The sequence below is a fragment of the Helianthus annuus genome, chromosome 8 (genome assembly GCF_002127325.2).
Source record: "Helianthus annuus cultivar XRQ/B chromosome 8, HanXRQr2.0-SUNRISE, whole genome shotgun sequence".
NCBI lineage: Eukaryota > Viridiplantae > Streptophyta > Magnoliopsida > Asterales > Asteraceae > Helianthus > Helianthus annuus.
In genome coordinates, this window is record NC_035440.2 from 14,787,066 (window position 1) to 14,805,417 (window position 18,352).

Genomic DNA, 18,352 nt, shown 5'->3' on the forward strand with positions numbered 1-18,352 from the left:
GAAGGTTTACTCCAAGCGAAATGAAACTGATCGAGCAGCTGACAGCTCAAAACATGGAGCCGCGCAAAATATTTCAAACGATAAGGAAGCAGGACCCCGACAGGTTTCATGTTCAGAAAGACGTTCAAAACGTTGTAGCGAAGATTAGAGCCGAACAAAGAGAAGGATTGACTCCCATGCAGTCACTAGAAAATGTGATGATAAACAACGACTTTATTTACGAGACACGGGAAGAACCCGGAACAGAGATCGTAACAGAGATCTTCTTTCTTCATCAGGACTCGAGAGTCATGTGGCGTGCATTCCCCCACGTCATGATGATCGATGCAACGTACAAGACAAACATATACAATATGCCCTTTATCCAGATTGTTGGTATGACGCCTACCAACAAATCGTTTATTATCGCGCATGCCGTTGTTAGTAAAGAACGGGGTGATAACTTTGTGTGGGTGCTTGAGAGGGTTAAGTCAATGTTGGATGAATGTATGGAGCCACGTGTGATTTTAACGGATAGAGACCTAGCCCTTATGGGCGCGTGTGCTAAAGTATTTCCAGACGCCTCCAGGCTTCTTTGCAGGTGGCACATACAACAGAATGTTATGAAGCACTGCAAGGGTGCCTTCACAGACGACGACTGGAAGAAATTTATGTCATTCTGGGGACATTGATTGAGTCTCCATCCATACCCATCTACGACTACCACTTGCGCAACATGCGAAAGCGACTTGTGGAGTGCAAACGTGCTAGTAAGTTTTTCTAATAACATACGACTCACCTATGCAAATTTTATTAAATTATTTTTACTTTTTAGGAGTCTTCAAATACGTGTACGATAACTGGCTAAAAGACTATAAGGAGATGTTTGTCTTTGCGTGGACTGATAAGAGGCGCAACTTTGGTAATCGTACTACAAACAGAGTTGAGAGCCAACATGCCAACTTAAAGAGATACGTCGAAGATAGGAGCTCGCTGGACCGTATAGTTGGTTGTGTCCGGGATATAGTTGAGACACAGTTCGGTGAAATAAGGAAGACTTTTCGAGAAAGCATCGAAAAAACAATGAAACACCACAAACACCCGATGTTTCAACACCTACTTGGAAAAGTATCCCACAAAGCCCTTGACTTGTTGCATGGAGAGGCAATTAGGAAGCTAGATGTCTTGGAGCGCTTTAATTCATCATGTGGTTGCCAAATGTGGCACAGCTGTGGGTTGCCCTGTGCTTGTAGGATAGAAAAGTACATGCGTGAAGGTAATAATTGTTGAACGTACAACACTTGTGTGATATATTTCCTTTTTTCATTTTACTTAAACAATATTGTTTTTAACCGTGCAGAGCGTCCGATTCAACTCGAAGACATAGACGTCTTCTGGCGGAAACTTAACTTCCAAAGTTGTAAATTGATAGACGACTCCCTTGACGTGGTCGAAGAGCTAGATGTTGTTAGACAACAATTACAGTCGCACCCCCCAGCTCAGCAAAAAAGCCTGCTTTCAAAGATTAAAGCGGTGTTGACTCCAACGAAATCTACCAAGAAACCACCGGTTGTCCAACAAAATACTCGTGGCCGACCAACAACAAAGCAGGTACAAGAAAGGTTGGACGAGGCCTCTCGTATAGATGAAGAATTGAGGAGAAGCTCCTTCGGTGATGCAAACACGTGCTTTGAAGGTTCACGACAAAGTAAGTACAATAAACCTCGCCACAGCTCGTACGTTCCGTCTCAGGCCTCACAACAGTCGGTTATAAGGTCCCAAAAACCCAAAGCGACCCTAAGCCGTTCAAAGAGTTCTAAGAAGAAAGAGACACGAGATGATCACGGTTTTCCTTTAATCATTGGGGACGAGTACGTGGGAATTATCGAACGGTTTAAGTCTGATATTCCGCCAGTGTTCCATCCGTACGTCTCGTGCATACGAGATGTGATGCCGGACGGTCATTGTGGGTTTCGGTCTGTGGCTGTGGGCTTAGGGATGGATCAGAGTTCATGGAGTCTTATTAGGAGGGACCTTGTCCAAGAAATGGATCAGAACGAATCGATCTGGTTCCCAATATTTGAAGCATGGGCTGATGGTTATTTTTACACGCATCGTCAGGGCCTAATTTGGGATTCAGTGGCTGGTTGTGGGGAGAATCACTGGATGGACTTCCCCTTTGCAGGACTTCTTATTGCACAAACGTACGGTATCGGGGTGCACCTGTTAACGACAACCATGGGTGCGAGTTCCACTTACTTCCCAATACTAAGTCCTCCGGCTAATCAACAACCATTATTCATAACGCTTACACATGTTAACGAGAACCACTTCATACATGTTAAGCTGGAAGGGGATTATCCTATGCCACCAGCACACGGGCTATGGTTGACCCACCGAAGACCCCATACAGAACAATGGGAAGATATGTACTTGCCACGTCTAGAATGGTATACATCGATAATGAATCCTCGGCCAAGATCAAACCCCAGTCTTAATTACATAGATAGTTACACGGAAGAATGATTTTTGTAATTAATAGTATTTTATTGTAATTAATAGAATTTTATTTTAATTAATAGTATTTTATTGTAATTAATAGTATTTTTTTTTGTAATTAATAGTATTTTTTTGTAATTAATAGTATTTTTTTGTAATTAATACTATTTTTTTGTAATTAATAGTATTTTTTTGTTATTAATACTATTTTTTTGTAATTAATAGTATTTTTTTGTAATTAATAGTGTTTTTCTATAATTTTCTACAAAAAATACAACTGTACGACTCGTACAGAACTAGACCCCTCGTATATTGTTGCACAAAAGACCATTTAGCCCCTGATATGCCCCCAATCTAGGCTTATTTCAGGATGTAAACAGTTATCTTATATATGTCATATTTATGTTTGTTTTCAGTTATTCGGTTACTTAATGATTGTTGTCTTAAATTTAGATAATACGGAAACAATATAACCCCCTGAATATAATACGAAAACAATATTTGAAAGAAATAAATTTTTAATCGAAAGAATAATATTTAAAAAAGTAAAATGTTAAAAACAATATAATATTTAATCAATATAATATATTTAAAGAGCCGATTTTTAAAATAGTTGATTTAATCGATATAAAACAAAAACTTTTTTAAACTTTTTATAGTGTAAAAAACAAAAAAAAAAACAAAACTTTTTTAAAAACCAAAAAAGAACGATTTTTAAAGGCAAATAGTTAATTTTTAAAAAACAAAAACTTTTTATAGTGTAAAAAAGAAAAAAAACTTTTTTTAAAACCAAAAAAAATTTCAACAAAAAAACACATCTTCAAAAACTATCCAAAAAACCATACCAAAACCCACCAAAACACCCCTCATTTCAGCCAAAAAAAAAACCAAACATGGACGCCTCGTATAGCCCTATACCCTGCGTATAGGGTTCCTTAAACAACGTGCCTAACACCCTCTGAGACCCCATCGAATTCAGTGCATGTACGCCTCGTATAGAGCTATACGAGGCGTCTAGGTTTCAAAAAGTGTGAAAATAGGCGCAGAAGGTGTCCAAATAGATCCAGCCTTTACTTTATTGTCATCATTATTTATAGCTAGTGATCTTATTAAGGTATATGATAAAAACTTTTTTTTTCTCTTCTAGTATTATTGAAAAGTTTATTTAAAAAAATCCCCCCATTATATATGTTACACCATCCATTTTTTTCTTCTTAGATTCGTATGCATGTATAGGAGTATGATAAAATACAACCACATTTTGTATACAAACTATAAAAATCATTTAAAAAGTGTCATTTAACATCCAACAAATTATAAAGAAATGGTAAAACAATAACCTAAATAATATCAATTATATTGAATTCTCTATAATTATGCTAACAAGTAATTAATTCTTTATTTTAATCTTCCTTTGGTTTTCAATGTGCTGATATAACTTTTCATAAAAAAAGTGCTGATATTATTCACATATGTGTTAAAATCAATTATCTTGATTAATTTTCATATGCTAATATAATTCAAAAGTGTTACTTTTATGTATGTATTGTTAGTATGTGCTAATTTAACATTTTTAAGTGATAGGATTTGTTTTTACGATTTATAGGATAAATATGATTTGTACCGGAACAACCCTATATATGTGCATACATATGTATATGTCTAGACTCCAGATGGAGAGTCAAATGCATAGAAGATTTGAAGTGGTTAGTTTAAGTTTTCCCATAAAAGGGAGGCCAAATTGCCAAAATGACAACCCATCATCAAAGTATTCGTACACTTGATTTAAGTTGTTTAATTCTTCCCTTTCGTGGTCTTGCTTATTTTAATCCTTAAAAGATAAGCACTTATTTTATTTGTTTTCATATTATGTTAAACATATTTTGTATTTGTGATCAATAGGTAATACAACAAAAATAGTAAACCATATAGTTGGTTATTTTAATTTTACTTTAAAGGATCTTGATATATAGTTTTTTTTTAATCCAGCAAAATTTAATAACGTTCTCATATTCATTATAGAATTTAAATGTGTGAAATATTGAACAATAAGGTTGTCAATTATGTCATAAAACTAAAAATGCAATAAATTTGGATTTATGAAAACAATGTTTGACTAAGATAGAGAACCAACAAATATATAATTATCACACTGAATTAAGATCTGTATCACAAATGTTTTGGGTGCCGCGTATGGCCTTGAAAGAATATTCATAAACAGGACAGCACCAAGTAAAGGCATATCACATACGAAGGGCATATTTGGTAATTCAAGTTTTAAACATCATCATTGAAGGCAATGGAATAACATAACAATCTTACGTCTTATACTTGAGATATGTATATATACATGAAAGTAAAGATGTGTATTTTTATATACTTGAAAGTAAAGATGTCATGATATTTTATTGTTATACACACCATCATATTATACATAATAAAAAGATTCATTATGTAAAGCGTTTGCTATTCAAAAATAGGGTTGTAGCACAGCTTATTACATGTTTAATTACCTATCATTCTTATGTAATTTTTTATATTAATGGTTTGGAATTACCGTTCATTTTAAAAACCCTCTTTAAACATGTACACAAACTTCATAAAGTATAATCAATGCAAAATTATGTCATGTTGTCGCTATAAGTTAACGTAACATAACTTTTCATCTTAAGCGGTTTATTTTGAAAAATAAAAATTTACCATCTACGATTATTAATGATGATCCAAGGCTTATACATAAGAGTGCATAGCGGTGGTTAGGACTTATGGTCGTAGAAGATGATTCAAAGAGTATTACGATGGCAAAGTTGAACCATCATGTAATTATGTCTATGTACGTTCACCTATACTTTTACGTTGGCAAAGTTCTTACCTTATTTGTTTTTTTTTTTTTTGTTATATGTCCCATTAATTTTTATATGTTGATGTTTTCTATGAAAGTTTGGTTTTTAATTTTTGTGATTTTTTGGGGTTTTTGAACAATTTTGTGAACTACTAGAGTTTTTTTAAAAGATATTTATTATACCTCCATGTTCGTTTAAATTAGTGTTGTTCATGAACGTTTGTTTTAAACATATGTGACGATGTAGTGTTTTTGAACTATTTCACGGCTTTGAAACATTCTTTTACTTGTACCTCCAATAAATTAAGTATTTTTAGCTTGATTTTATTATTATTATTATTATTATTATTATTATTATTATTATTATTATTATTATTATTATTATTATTTGTCGATTCATAAATCTCAATGTGGTATTGCATGTTATTGCCTTAACTTAAAATACTAGTGGAAGTTGATAGTTTAGTATAATAACCACTTGTAGTATCTAGAAAGAACGCCTTGTGATGACAATATTTTTGTTTTCTTTACAATATATACTAGGTTATTGCCCCGTGTAATACACGGGGTGAATCATAATTATAATGTGAATAAAAAAAATATGTTCATAATATGATCTAAGTATATATAATATAGAGTAATATGCAGACCAAATACGAAATAAATACTGAAGTTTGTATAGCCATTCATAATAATATGATCTGTTATTTGTTTTAGTATTTGTCATAGGAACTTAAAATTTTGTACCACTACTAATATTTATTGTGACATTTTCTTGACATTTTCTTGTTCAAAGGTAACATGTCTGATTTTATTTGATAATAGTTTATTCTGACGGGTTAATGTTGGCATAATATAATATTTTCTACCATCCAAATATAGTTTTCTCACTTTCGCTATCATTAACATTAATATAAGGTATGCTCGTATTCAAAGCTATAAACCAATATGAATTGTACGAAATAATTACTTTTATCACAATTAGTAAGGAAACCAATAAAAACTATTGATAATGTAATATGTCCCATACCATTTGAAAGGTTTGAAAAGGGACTTCTAGACAGATAAAGGTAATGTAAATGAATAGACAAAAATTGAATCAGTAAAACCAATTAACTATAGTTGAGAAAATACTATATATAGTGTAATACTTTACAAGTACAATTGAACCAATGAAACATATATATAAGTGAAAAAATAAAAATAAAGACGTGAAACACCATACGACAACTAAGTAAATCTAAATTTAAAAAAAATTATGACATTCTGAATGTAAAGATACCTTTTACAGACCTCTACATCTTAGTTACAATAGGAAAAAATATGTATGTTAAGAGTTTACCTTGTTTTAAAACACATATATCTAACTTATCTAAAAATACATGATGTTTTCTATGTGACATAGATAATATGCATATTACTTATTTGACATGGTAAACTTATCTAAAAAAAAACATGATGTTTTCAATGTGACATAGATAATATGCATAGCATTTGAAGAGTAAAAAAACATACCTAGTAATTAGAATGAAGTGGAGTTTAATTCTAAATATTTGATGTAATATATTGAATATTGAATAATGATTTTTTATATTCTTGACAAAACTTTAATTATCACAAAAATCTAATTTGATTCTAGAAGGGAAAGTAAAACTTAGGAAATTGATTAAATGGTTACTAATTTTATGGGTTTTTGTTTAATAATTTCAAATCAAAATTAAATCCATAAATTATAGATTAGATTTAAAACACATTTTAGATTTTAGATTTACAATCAAAATAAAATTCTAATATAATATTTAAATCTTTTTAATTTAAAATTTAAAATTTATCAATAAATTATTGATACCCGTGTCCCAAATCAGGTTTCTTTTATTATATAGTATAGATATAAAGTTTTTAAAAAATTTTAAACTTTTGATATTAGTCAACTATATTACGTAATATCCTATAAACACTAAATAAACACCTTATATTTTTTAATATAAAGTTTTTTAAAAATTCATTTTTGACTTTAATCAATTATTACGAAATATTTGTTTAACTTAATAATTGATTTTCGATATGACGTATGATATTATTTTCAATATGTATTTAAAAATACAATAGTTTTTTTAATTTAAAATTTAAAATTTAAAATTTATCAATAAATTGTTGATGCCCTCATTGAATGACATGTGTCCCAAATCAGATTTCTTTTATTATATAGTATAGATTATGATGGTACATTGACAATTATATGTTGGTAGCTATGACCAAAGTCATTTAAAATTTCAAGTCAAGTTGATAGCTAACCAAGATTACCTATTTATTTGTATATGTTACACATTTGCACAATGGTCACATCATACCTCCAAGGGGGCTCAGAAACTCTTCTAATATTCCATATATCATACTTGAACATTTAAGGGTGAGTTTCAAATAATAATCTAACTCAACAAGTGAAGATAGTCTTTAGCACATTGCTTGAATATTAGAGGGAATTTCATATATAAGCTTGCAAAATTATGAATTTCCTTAAAACGCTATTTTTAAGGCATAATGTTCGAAAACAATGCTCTTCAAGAATAATTTGTAAGTTTTGAGGTGGATATATTGTACCTTGATATTATGGCGCAAAGTAGATAAACATAAAAGATTTGACTATACTTAGTGCATTATTTATTTTTTTTTTTTTAAATAAAACCTCATTAAATAGTACATTATTTAGAGGGTGTTTGGGGTTGAGTTTTGAAGGAGATTCTTAGATTATTGAGTTTTGAAATCGTAAATAATCAGTTTTGAGTGTTTGGGTAAAAAAATTTTAAAAAATAATTATTTGCGTTTAGAAAGTTACAAAACACAGTTTTCCAAAAGCAGCTCCCCCTACTGCAACAAAACGCAGTTTTCTAAAAATTGATTATTTGCGTTTAGAAAAAGATTTTCACTTGTTTATTTTTTTAAATATATATATTTGCCGAACACTCAAATAGTTGATTATCTAATTATTGTGATATCAAGCAACATAATTAAATCCAAACACTATCTTTCAACATCACGATTCTAATTATTCAAAACACATAATCTATTTTCAAAACTCAACCCCAAATACCCTGTTAAATGATATCCATACAGTGTTGAGAATTTGAGATATTAGCACCCGTTAGCTCAACTCACCATTATTCTTGCTCAAACTTCCATATAGAACTTATATCTCCATATTCAATTCTGGGTGATTCTAGACATCAAAATGATAGGTTTAAATACAAAGATAAAACAACTTCCGTATAGCTATTTTTTTTAAACATCAAACTAACATTCTCCTAAATATTCTTATTAACCACTTATATATGCACATCCTAAATATTCTTATTAACCACTTATATATATATATATATATATATATATATATATATATATATATATATATATATATATGCATTTTACAGGATTTGAAGTTTTCACCTCCTCATGAGTAAAGAATAGACACTATACCATTAGACTACTAGGTAGGGCTGTAAACAAACCGAATGAACACGAACAAGATCATGTTCGTGTTCGTTCGTTAAGGAAATTAACATATTCACGAATGCATATCGAACATAAGTTTATGTTCGTGTTCGTTCGTTAAGGAAATTAAGTTGTTCATGAACAGTACGTGAACACTGGTCTCGAACACAAACGAATGCAAGCAAACAAAAACGAACATTTAGCTTGAAAATAAAAAATAAAAACGTTGTTATCTTTAAACATTGGACATAAGTAGTTAAATATAACATCAAATGATAAATTAAAACACAAGAAGTCTACTACAACCACCAAACGATGAATCAATTTTAATTAACTTAGACATAATTATCCAAAGCTTAACTAACTTAGACATACTTATCCCAAAAAAAATGTCTTGGAATGTCCAAATTTTAGTAAACTTAGAAAAAAATAGTGTTTCAAATTTTCAATATGTTTAGATAAAATGTTTCTTATTTATTATTTTTTTAATATAATCAAACAAACACGAACGAACGTAACCGAACATATTACCGAACGTTCACGAACGCAATCGAACGGACGAGACCTGTGTTCGTGTTCGTTCGCAAAGCTAACCGAACGAAAGTTTTTGTTCGTGTTCGTTCGTTAAGCTAATCGAACGAACATAAACAAACTTCCCGCCAAACAGTTCACGAACAGTTCACTTGTAACGCCCCAAAATTTGAAAACATATATTTACCCTATGTTTTCACATGATGTAACACGAAATAAAATAACTAGGCCATTTAACCTAGTTAAAATACTTGGTAAAATAAGTATTGAATGAAATGGATGGCATTTGTGATGGTGTCACAAACTAGAGGGGCTAAACTTGAATAAGTGGGAAGTGTTTAAATCAAACACTTAACAAGTTTGAAGGGGGTGATGTGAAAGATTGTAATGAATTAAGGGTTAGTAGTGCCTAAACCCCAAACACACACTCTGTGCGTGTCCTGGGATCGATCAAGGGCAGGAGAAACAAGGGTTTACCCTTGTTCTTGGTAAAACTCATCAATTAGCAAGAGAATTCGATGTTAATCGGCTGCATGTCTTCAATTTTCGATCATCTAAGCATACCAAGCGAAGTGGTAAGTCGAATTTCTTGATTTGGTGAATTGTAGAAAAAGGGTTTCAACCCAATCATGAATCTGTGATATGATATGTCTAATTTGGATGTTAGGGTTACTCCCTAGAGTAGAAATCATGCTTGATTTTAGTTTAATTGAAAAAAAAAATTTATAAACCCACTTGTAGTATAGAGATGATGATATGGAAGACTATACATGTTCAATGCTTGTGTGAGGTTGATGCGTGATGTTGTTGTAAGGAGTAATGGTTTGATAATGGTATGAAAAGTTATATGATTCTAGTTGAAATTGATAATCTATGTTGTGAACTAGGAAGAGTATGCATAAAACACTTGTACTATATGCTTAAATTGCTTGTACAATGTGCTTACAATGTTATATGCACGCCAAGTGTTCGATTAAATGCTTGAATGGGTAATATTATAAATTTAAATGAATTATGAAGTCTTGTGTTTCATGTAGAAAATTATGAAATTGGCCTTTTATATAAAAAGTGTTATGGAGTGCATACTATACGAGAATGCAAGAGTTATGTAAGTGTATGATTAAATGTATACAATGTCGTCCGTATAGTCGATTATGATGTTACGGGCATATGTTGATAAGTCGATAGTTACCTATGGTTAATAGTTGACTTTTGGAAGCCAATAAGCACAAGAAACATGATTTGACTCGTTATTGTAAAAGCAGGATTATAGGAAGTCGTTTGATACATGTTATGTTAATATGTGTTAATTTTGATTACCCGATGAATTACGTGTGTTGGAAAGGATATGAAGTTGATTAGATGTTTTGATACTTGTTAGAAATGACTAGGAAAGTTAAGTATGAATTATGCGAATGATATGATTGTTACATGTACAAATGAGTATGCTAATAAGAGCGTGGTTTCGATGAAATGAAAGTATAGGGATCACGTCGTGACGGACTCAAGCATGAAAGGATAACGGGTCAAGAAAAGGCAAGAAAACGGATACGAGCACGAATGCATAAGGTAAGTGATTCCGTAATCACTTCTTAGTTGTTTATGTAATGTTATATGCAATTTAATTATATGTGATAATTGAGGTCGAATAGGAATGAATTGTATGATGTCAATGAAGTATTAAACGGATTTTAGTTTTGATCCGAGCAAGGTAGGTGTGATTAAGAAATTGTAGCTAAGTAGTGGAATTGGTTACTTATGTAAGGAATTCCTTTGTTATTAAGGATAGAGCATAGTTGACTAAAATGCCCTTGATAGGTATATCGGGCAAACGACCTTAGAAGTCGTTTGGAAACGAGCTATTCGATTAGAGTAATGTCTTGGACAAGTATGAAAGCGAAGTATAGGGTTTGGTATGTCATAGTCCACTTAATGCGCAAATACCCATAACGGGTCAAAAATAAGCTTTTGAGCGAAAATGGGTTAAGAGGATGCAAGACGTCCGAGAATTTAATCTTTTATGATAGGTGCCAATGAAATTATTAAAGTTCTTATGAGATTGAGGTCAAATAAACTGATTATGTTGATAAATGCACGAACGGGTCAAATAGTTAGAAAATGATAATATGTCGAACGCACGTAAGTTAAGAATTTCCTTAAACCGAACGTGGGATTTCAAGTCCATATGATAGAGGATTAAATTACGATCACGTAGGAAAAAGAATCGGGTAAAACGGACAAGAAATGAGAAAGTTATGACCAAAACTGTAAAAATTCGTCATGCTGAAAGTTGCAGGTCTGAACCAGGCGCAAGGTTGCGCCCCCCTGGCACAAGGTTGCGCCCCTGACTGATGTCATCTGTATTGCGCCAGAACTGGCACAAGGTTGCGCCAGATTGGTTCCTTCTTGCGCCAATTGCTGGTTCTTTCATATTTTTCGCATTCTTCAACTCAAAACTTGTGTGAAGGCTATCTAAATACGTTATATGCATTATATAACTATATGTAAGTATGTAAGAATGTACGTGTAGATGTGTTTATGTTTGCATGTATGTTTTCGGGTGTATTTAAATAGATGTATGACTATACATATATGAAAGTATGTACATATGTAGTAAATGGGATTGGATGTACACAAAGGAATAAAGCTTGTATGTATGTATGTATGTATGTATGTAAGTAAGTATGTATGTACATAAGTATGTATGCATGTATGTATGTAGGTATGAAATGAGTATGAACATACGTGTGTAGGTACTTATCCATGAAGTAGGATTTGTTGTGCATGAAAGAAAGGATCTTGTATATATGCTTATATATATGGCTCTAACATATTTTAATGGTCATGTTACTAATGGCGTGCCATGGTGAATGAAGTGTAACGCAGGAATAGCAAAGAAGTCTCACCGCGGGTCGTATGATCAGATGGAAAGCCGGAATGTAAAGAGTTAACGGAACGAAAAAATAAACGTAAATGAATTTTACATGTTTACGATGCGTACTGATGTTTATGAATTTTATGTGGTGAGCGCAGGTAGTACGAGATACGAAGGATCTTCAAGGGATAGAGATCAAGGACCGAGTCACAAGACAGATTGTACGGGAACGTTGGTGTTGAAATTTAGAAAACCCATGTCATGTATTTAATTGTAAATGAGTCGGTTGATGACTTCATGTGAAAAAGTTGTGTTAAAATGAAATTTTAAATAAGTTAAGGTATTTATAATGAAAGAAATTTTATGGCTTAAACTTCCGCTGCGACTCTTTGTCAAATACGAATTAGCGCGTAACAAGTTGGTATCAGAGCCCGGTTTGAGAGAATTAAGTACGAGAGTATAAGTACTTGAACTCAAACCTGTGTGCTCTTGTGATAAGGAACCCGTACAATCCATGACTCGATCAAGATCTAAAGGTAGAAATGGAATGAAAATGTGTAAGTAAGTATTAGATTATGTATTTGAAGGAAACTAATAGTGTGTTATGTGCAAGGTAAGCTTAAGAGCTTGAAGAGGATGATCCGTGAATACAGAATAGGATGAACGCTAAGGCGGGCAAAGGTGCAAATAGGCAAATTAACCCCAGGTACACACTACTAATATGTATGAGTATCGATGTCAAAAGAAAAAGGAAGGGGTCTCCTTGGGAGGGAAATTATTAAACGAAAGACAATGATGTGGTCTTGGGGAAGTTTTAGAAATGTGCACGAAACTGAAACCCATTTCTCGGGCACAAGGCGATGATTACACGAAGGCACGAAACTAGTGTGTGAATTGCGCACCTGGCCAGTACGCAAGAAGCATATGACGTTCGTGAGACCGTGGCAATTATTGCAGGTATGTCCGGTAGAACTGGGTAGCAGGTGGGCGCTATGTTGTAGCGAATGCGAAATAGCAAATCCATTGCGGATTTGGTTATGCTAACGAAGGTTATGAAAAGTTATGCGAGTCGACCGGTTCTAGCGAACAAGTCGAATAAGAATAAGCTACCATCCGTTTTGAACGGGTGATTTTGAATGCTCTAATGAATGCTAGAAGCTTAATCCGTTATACGGATTGAAAGAAGAAGTTATGATTAAATGCGAAAAACCCAATTATTTGGGTAGTGGAATATGTATGCTTAACTCTCGTTGAGAGTGTTTATGCCAAACCCAATTATTTGGGTAGTGGAATATGTATGCTTAACTCTCGTTGAGAGTGTTTATGCCCAAACCCAATTATTTGGGTAGTGGAATATGTATGCTTAACTCTCGTTGAGAGTGTTTATGCCAAACCCAATTATTTGGGTAGTGGAATGTGTATGCTAAACTCTCCTTGAGAGTGTTTATGCCGAAACCCAATTATTTGGGTAGTCGAATGTGTATGCTTAACTCTCTTTGAGAGTGTTTATGCCAAACCCAATTACTTGGGTAGTCGAATGTGTAAGAAAGAAGAAAGCTCATATGTGGATGGAACTAAAATGAAGTGATTATGATTCGACAACTGAGATGACTAACTTTAAAATCTTGTTGCCGAAGGTAGGTAAAACTTTAAGTTTTTGTTAGAGCACATGTAAGGAAGAAAAGGTACGAATGATATGTTTGAAGCCGATAGTGTGTAAGTTAAGATTTTTCCTTAAGACGGATGTGGGATTTTAAGTTATATGATAGAATGTGAATTTACAAGCGTGTAGGAAGAAACGGGAGGTTAAACGGGTAAACGGTTCAAAAGATACGCGCGTTTTAGTGCGTTCGGACGACGAAACGGATCTGCAGATAAGGGGCTTTTCTAGAGGCCGTCGCCGACGGGTTCCCACCCCGTCTCCGACTGGCTCCCAAAAGTGTGAAAGAGGCCGACGGCCTAACCGACTGGTTACGGGTTAAATTGGACGACGGGCATTTTAAGAGGCCGTCTCCGACGGGTACCCACCCCGTCGCCGACGGGCTGTCTAGCCCACTTCTCCGTTTTGCTTAATTTTGCATTTCCAAATGATCCGTAACGCATTCCGATGATTCGTAAAGTTTCTATTGAGCATATAGGGATGTACATAAGTAGATAAGCATGTAAGTATGTTTATATGTAACCGTATATGTACGTAGAACTTATGCAAGTAGGTATGCGTGAAAGTATGTAAGTTTATAGTGTGGGAACAAGTACTAGTTATGTATGTATAAATGTATATGTATAGATATCGGTTTATGTAGGTACGCAAGTATTTATATAAGAGCACAACCATCATGTGAATGAATATGAAGATGTGTACGTATGTATGCATGATGATATGTATGAGCGTATGCATGTATGTGAAAAATATAGGAAATGTGTGTACGTATGTAGATGTATAAGTATATGGGTATGTAAGTACATATATGATGTATGAGTAGAATGAAATAAATCGATTTATTTCGATTAGTAAATGTATGAATGTAATATGCTTAAATAGGAAATTAGAAACAAGCCGTAGACTTAGGTTTGTATGAATAATAATTGTATACAATTGGAATAGATTCAATGAATGAAACGCTAGTGATGATATGTGTTAGGAGCTAGCATTATAAAGTAAAAGACACTAATAAGAGCTCTGGATCAGACCCTGACCCTTGTGTGATTATGAGAGTAAATTACTAATTTAAGAAGATAAGGGCAATGCGTACGATTATATTTATTCATGAATAAGACTTATGTAAAGATCTCGAATGCAATCATGATATACTAAGCATCGTGAATGGGTAATCGAGAAAGTGAGTGTAGTTCTGGTCTACTGAGAATAAGAAAGGTTTCGGGGACGAAACCTTCTTTAAGGAGGGTAGACTTGTAACGCCCCAAAATTTGAAAACATATATTTACCCTATGTTTTCACATGATGTAACACGAAATAAAATAACTAGGCCATTTAACCTAGTTAAAATACTTGGTAAAATAAGTATTGAATGAAATGGATGGCATTTGTGATGGTGTCACAAACTAGAGGGGCTAAACTTGAATAAGTGGGAAGTGTTTAAATCAAACACTTAACAAGTTTGAAGGGGGTGATGTGAAAGATTGTAATGAATTAAGGGTTAGTAGTGCCTAAACCCCAAACACACACTCTGTGCGTGTCCTGGGATCGATCAAGGGCAGGAGAAACAAGGGTTTACCCTTGTTCTTGGTAAAACTCATCAATTAGCAAGAGAATTCGATGTTAATCGGCTGCATGTCTTCAATTTTCGATCATCTAAGCATACCAAGCGAAGTGGTAAGTCGAATTTCTTGATTTGGTGAATTGTAGAAAAAGGGTTTCAACCCAATCATGAATCTGTGATATGATATGTCTAATTTGGATGTTAGGGTTACTCCCTAGAGTAGAAATCATGCTTGATTTTAGTTTAATTGAAAAAAAAAATTTATAAACCCACTTGTAGTATAGAGATGATGATATGGAAGACTATACATGTTCAATGCTTGTGTGAGGTTGATGCGTGATGTTGTTGTAAGGAGTAATGGTTTGATAATGGTATGAAAAGTTATATGATTCTAGTTGAAATTGATAATCTATGTTGTGAACTAGGAAGAGTATGCATAAAACACTTGTACTATATGCTTAAATTGCTTGTACAATGTGCTTACAATGTTATATGCACGCCAAGTGTTCGATTAAATGCTTGAATGGGTAATATTATAAATTTAAATGAATTATGAAGTCTTGTGTTTCATGTAGAAAATTATGAAATTGGCCTTTTATATAAAAAGTGTTATGGAGTGCATACTATACGAGAATGCAAGAGTTATGTAAGTGTATGATTAAATGTATACAATGTCGTCCGTATAGTCGATTATGATGTTACGGGCATATGTTGATAAGTCGATAGTTACCTATGGTTAATAGTTGACTTTTGGAAGCCAATAAGCACAAGAAACATGATTTGACTCGTTATTGTAAAAGCAGGATTATAGGAAGTCGTTTGATACATGTTATGTTAATATGTGTTAATTTTGATTACCCGATGAATTACGTGTGTTGGAAAGGATATGAAGTTGATTAGATGTTTTGATACTTGTTAGAAATGACTAGGAAAGTTAAGTATGAATTATGCGAATGATATGATTGTTACATGTACAAATGAGTATGCTAATAAGAGCGTGGTTTCGATGAAATGAAAGTATAGGGATCACGTCGTGACGGACTCAAGCATGAAAGGATAACGGGTCAAGAAAAGGCAAGAAAACGGATACGAGCACGAATGCATAAGGTAAGTGATTCCGTAATCACTTCTTAGTTGTTTATGTAATGTTATATGCAATTTAATTATATGTGATAATTGAGGTCGAATAGGAATGAATTGTATGATGTCAATGAAGTATTAAACGGATTTTAGTTTTGATCCGAGCAAGGTAGGTGTGATTAAGAAATTGTAGCTAAGTAGTGGAATTGGTTACTTATGTAAGGAATTCCTTTGTTATTAAGGATAGAGCATAGTTGACTAAAATGCCCTTGATAGGTATATCGGGCAAACGACCTTAGAAGTCGTTTGGAAACGAGCTATTCGATTAGAGTAATGTCTTGGACAAGTATGAAAGCGAAGTATAGGGTTTGGTATGTCATAGTCCACTTAATGCGCAAATACCCATAACGGGTCAAAAATAAGCTTTTGAGCGAAAATGGGTTAAGAGGATGCAAGACGTCCGAGAATTTAATCTTTTATGATAGGTGCCAATGAAATTATTAAAGTTCTTATGAGATTGAGGTCAAATAAACTGATTATGTTGATAAATGCACGAACGGGTCAAATAGTTAGAAAATGATAATATGTCGAACGCACGTAAGTTAAGAATTTCCTTAAACCGAACGTGGGATTTCAAGTCCATATGATAGAGGATTAAATTACGATCACGTAGGAAAAAGAATCGGGTAAAACGGACAAGAAATGAGAAAGTTATGACCAAAACTGTAAAAATTCGTCATGCTGAAAGTTGCAGGTCTGAACCAGGCGCAAGGTTGCGCCCCCCTGGCACAAGGTTGCGCCCCTGACTGATGTCATCTGTATTGCGCCAGAACTGGCACAAGGTTGCGCCAGATTGGTTCCTTCTTGCGCCAATTGCTGGTTCTTTCATATTTTTCGCATTCTTCAACTCAAAACTTGTGTGAAGGCTATCTAAATACGTTATATGCATTATATAACTATATGTAAGTATGTAAGAATGTACGTGTAGATGTGTTTATGTTTGCATGTATGTTTTCGGGTGTATTTAAATAGATGTATGACTATACATATATGAAAGTATGTACATATGTAGTAAATGGGATTGGATGTACACAAAGGAATAAAGCTTGTATGTATGTATGTATGTATGTAAGTAAGTATGTATGTACATAAGTATGTATGCATGTATGTATGTAGGTATGAAATGAGTATGAACATACGTGTGTAGGTACTTATCCATGAAGTAGGATTTGTTGTGCATGAAAGAAAGGATCTTGTATATATGCTTATATATATGGCTCTAACATATTTTAATGGTCATGTTACTAATGGCGTGCCATGGTGAATGAAGTGTAACGCAGGAATAGCAAAGAAGTCTCACCGTGGGTCGTATGATCAGATGGAAAGCCGGAATGTAAAGAGTTAACGGAACGAAAAAATAAACGTAAATGAATTTTACATGTTTACGATGCGTACTGATGTTTATGAATTTTATGTGGTGAGCGCAGGTAGTACGAGATACGAAGGATCTTCAAGGGATAGAGATCAAGGACCGAGTCACAAGACAGATTGTACGGGAACGTTGGTGTTGAAATTTAGAAAACCCATGTCATGTATTTAATTGTAAATGAGTCGGTTGATGACTTCATGTGAAAAAGTTGTGTTAAAATGAAATTTTAAATAAGTTAAGGTATTTATAATGAAAGAAATTTTATGGCTTAAACTGAACGTTCGGTTCGTTTACAGCCCTACTACTAGGTCATAGAAATTTGTTAAACCTGCCTATTCATCTTTAATCAAAGTTTTAGTCAATATTTGACCCAAAAAGTTGAATATGATAATCTGACCTTTAAATCC

General features: G+C 33.3%; 1 protein-coding gene and 2 long non-coding RNA genes across 3 annotated transcripts; all 3 read left to right on the forward strand.

The window, feature by feature from the left end:
- Positions 1–1,072: 1,072 nt before the first annotated feature.
- Positions 1,073–2,505, forward strand: LOC110869615. Its single transcript, XM_035975908.1, has 3 exons — positions 1,073–1,255; positions 1,340–1,746; positions 1,792–2,505. The coding sequence occupies exons 1-3, from the start codon at positions 1,084–1,086 to the stop codon at positions 2,503–2,505; spliced, it is 1,293 nt and encodes a 430-aa protein (XP_035831801.1). The 5' UTR covers positions 1,073–1,083.
- A 9,577-nt stretch (positions 2,506–12,082) lies between these two features.
- Positions 12,083–12,549, forward strand: LOC110870867. The gene is made up of 2 exons (XR_002553312.2): positions 12,083–12,279; positions 12,374–12,549. It is a non-coding gene; the product is annotated as an uncharacterized LOC110870867 (long non-coding RNA).
- Positions 12,550–17,855: 5,306 nt separating this feature from the next.
- Positions 17,856–18,179, forward strand: LOC110870866. The gene is made up of 2 exons (XR_002553311.2): positions 17,856–17,909; positions 18,004–18,179. It is a non-coding gene; the product is annotated as an uncharacterized LOC110870866 (long non-coding RNA).
- Positions 18,180–18,352: the final 173 nt, after the last annotated feature.

Excerpts from the sequence above, each read along its gene's own strand:
- LOC110869615 (XM_035975908.1), top strand. The coding sequence starts at position 1,084 with ATGTTTCAACACCTACTTGGAAAAGTATCCCACAAAGCCCTTGACTTG. Across the intron at positions 1,256-1,339 it reads AGAAAAGTACATGCGTGAAG|AGCGTCCGATTCAACTCGAA; the intron begins GTAATAATTGTT and ends TTAACCGTGCAG. Across the intron at positions 1,747-1,791 it reads CTCAGGCCTCACAACAGTCG|AGTTCTAAGAAGAAAGAGAC; the intron begins GTTATAAGGTCC and ends AGCCGTTCAAAG.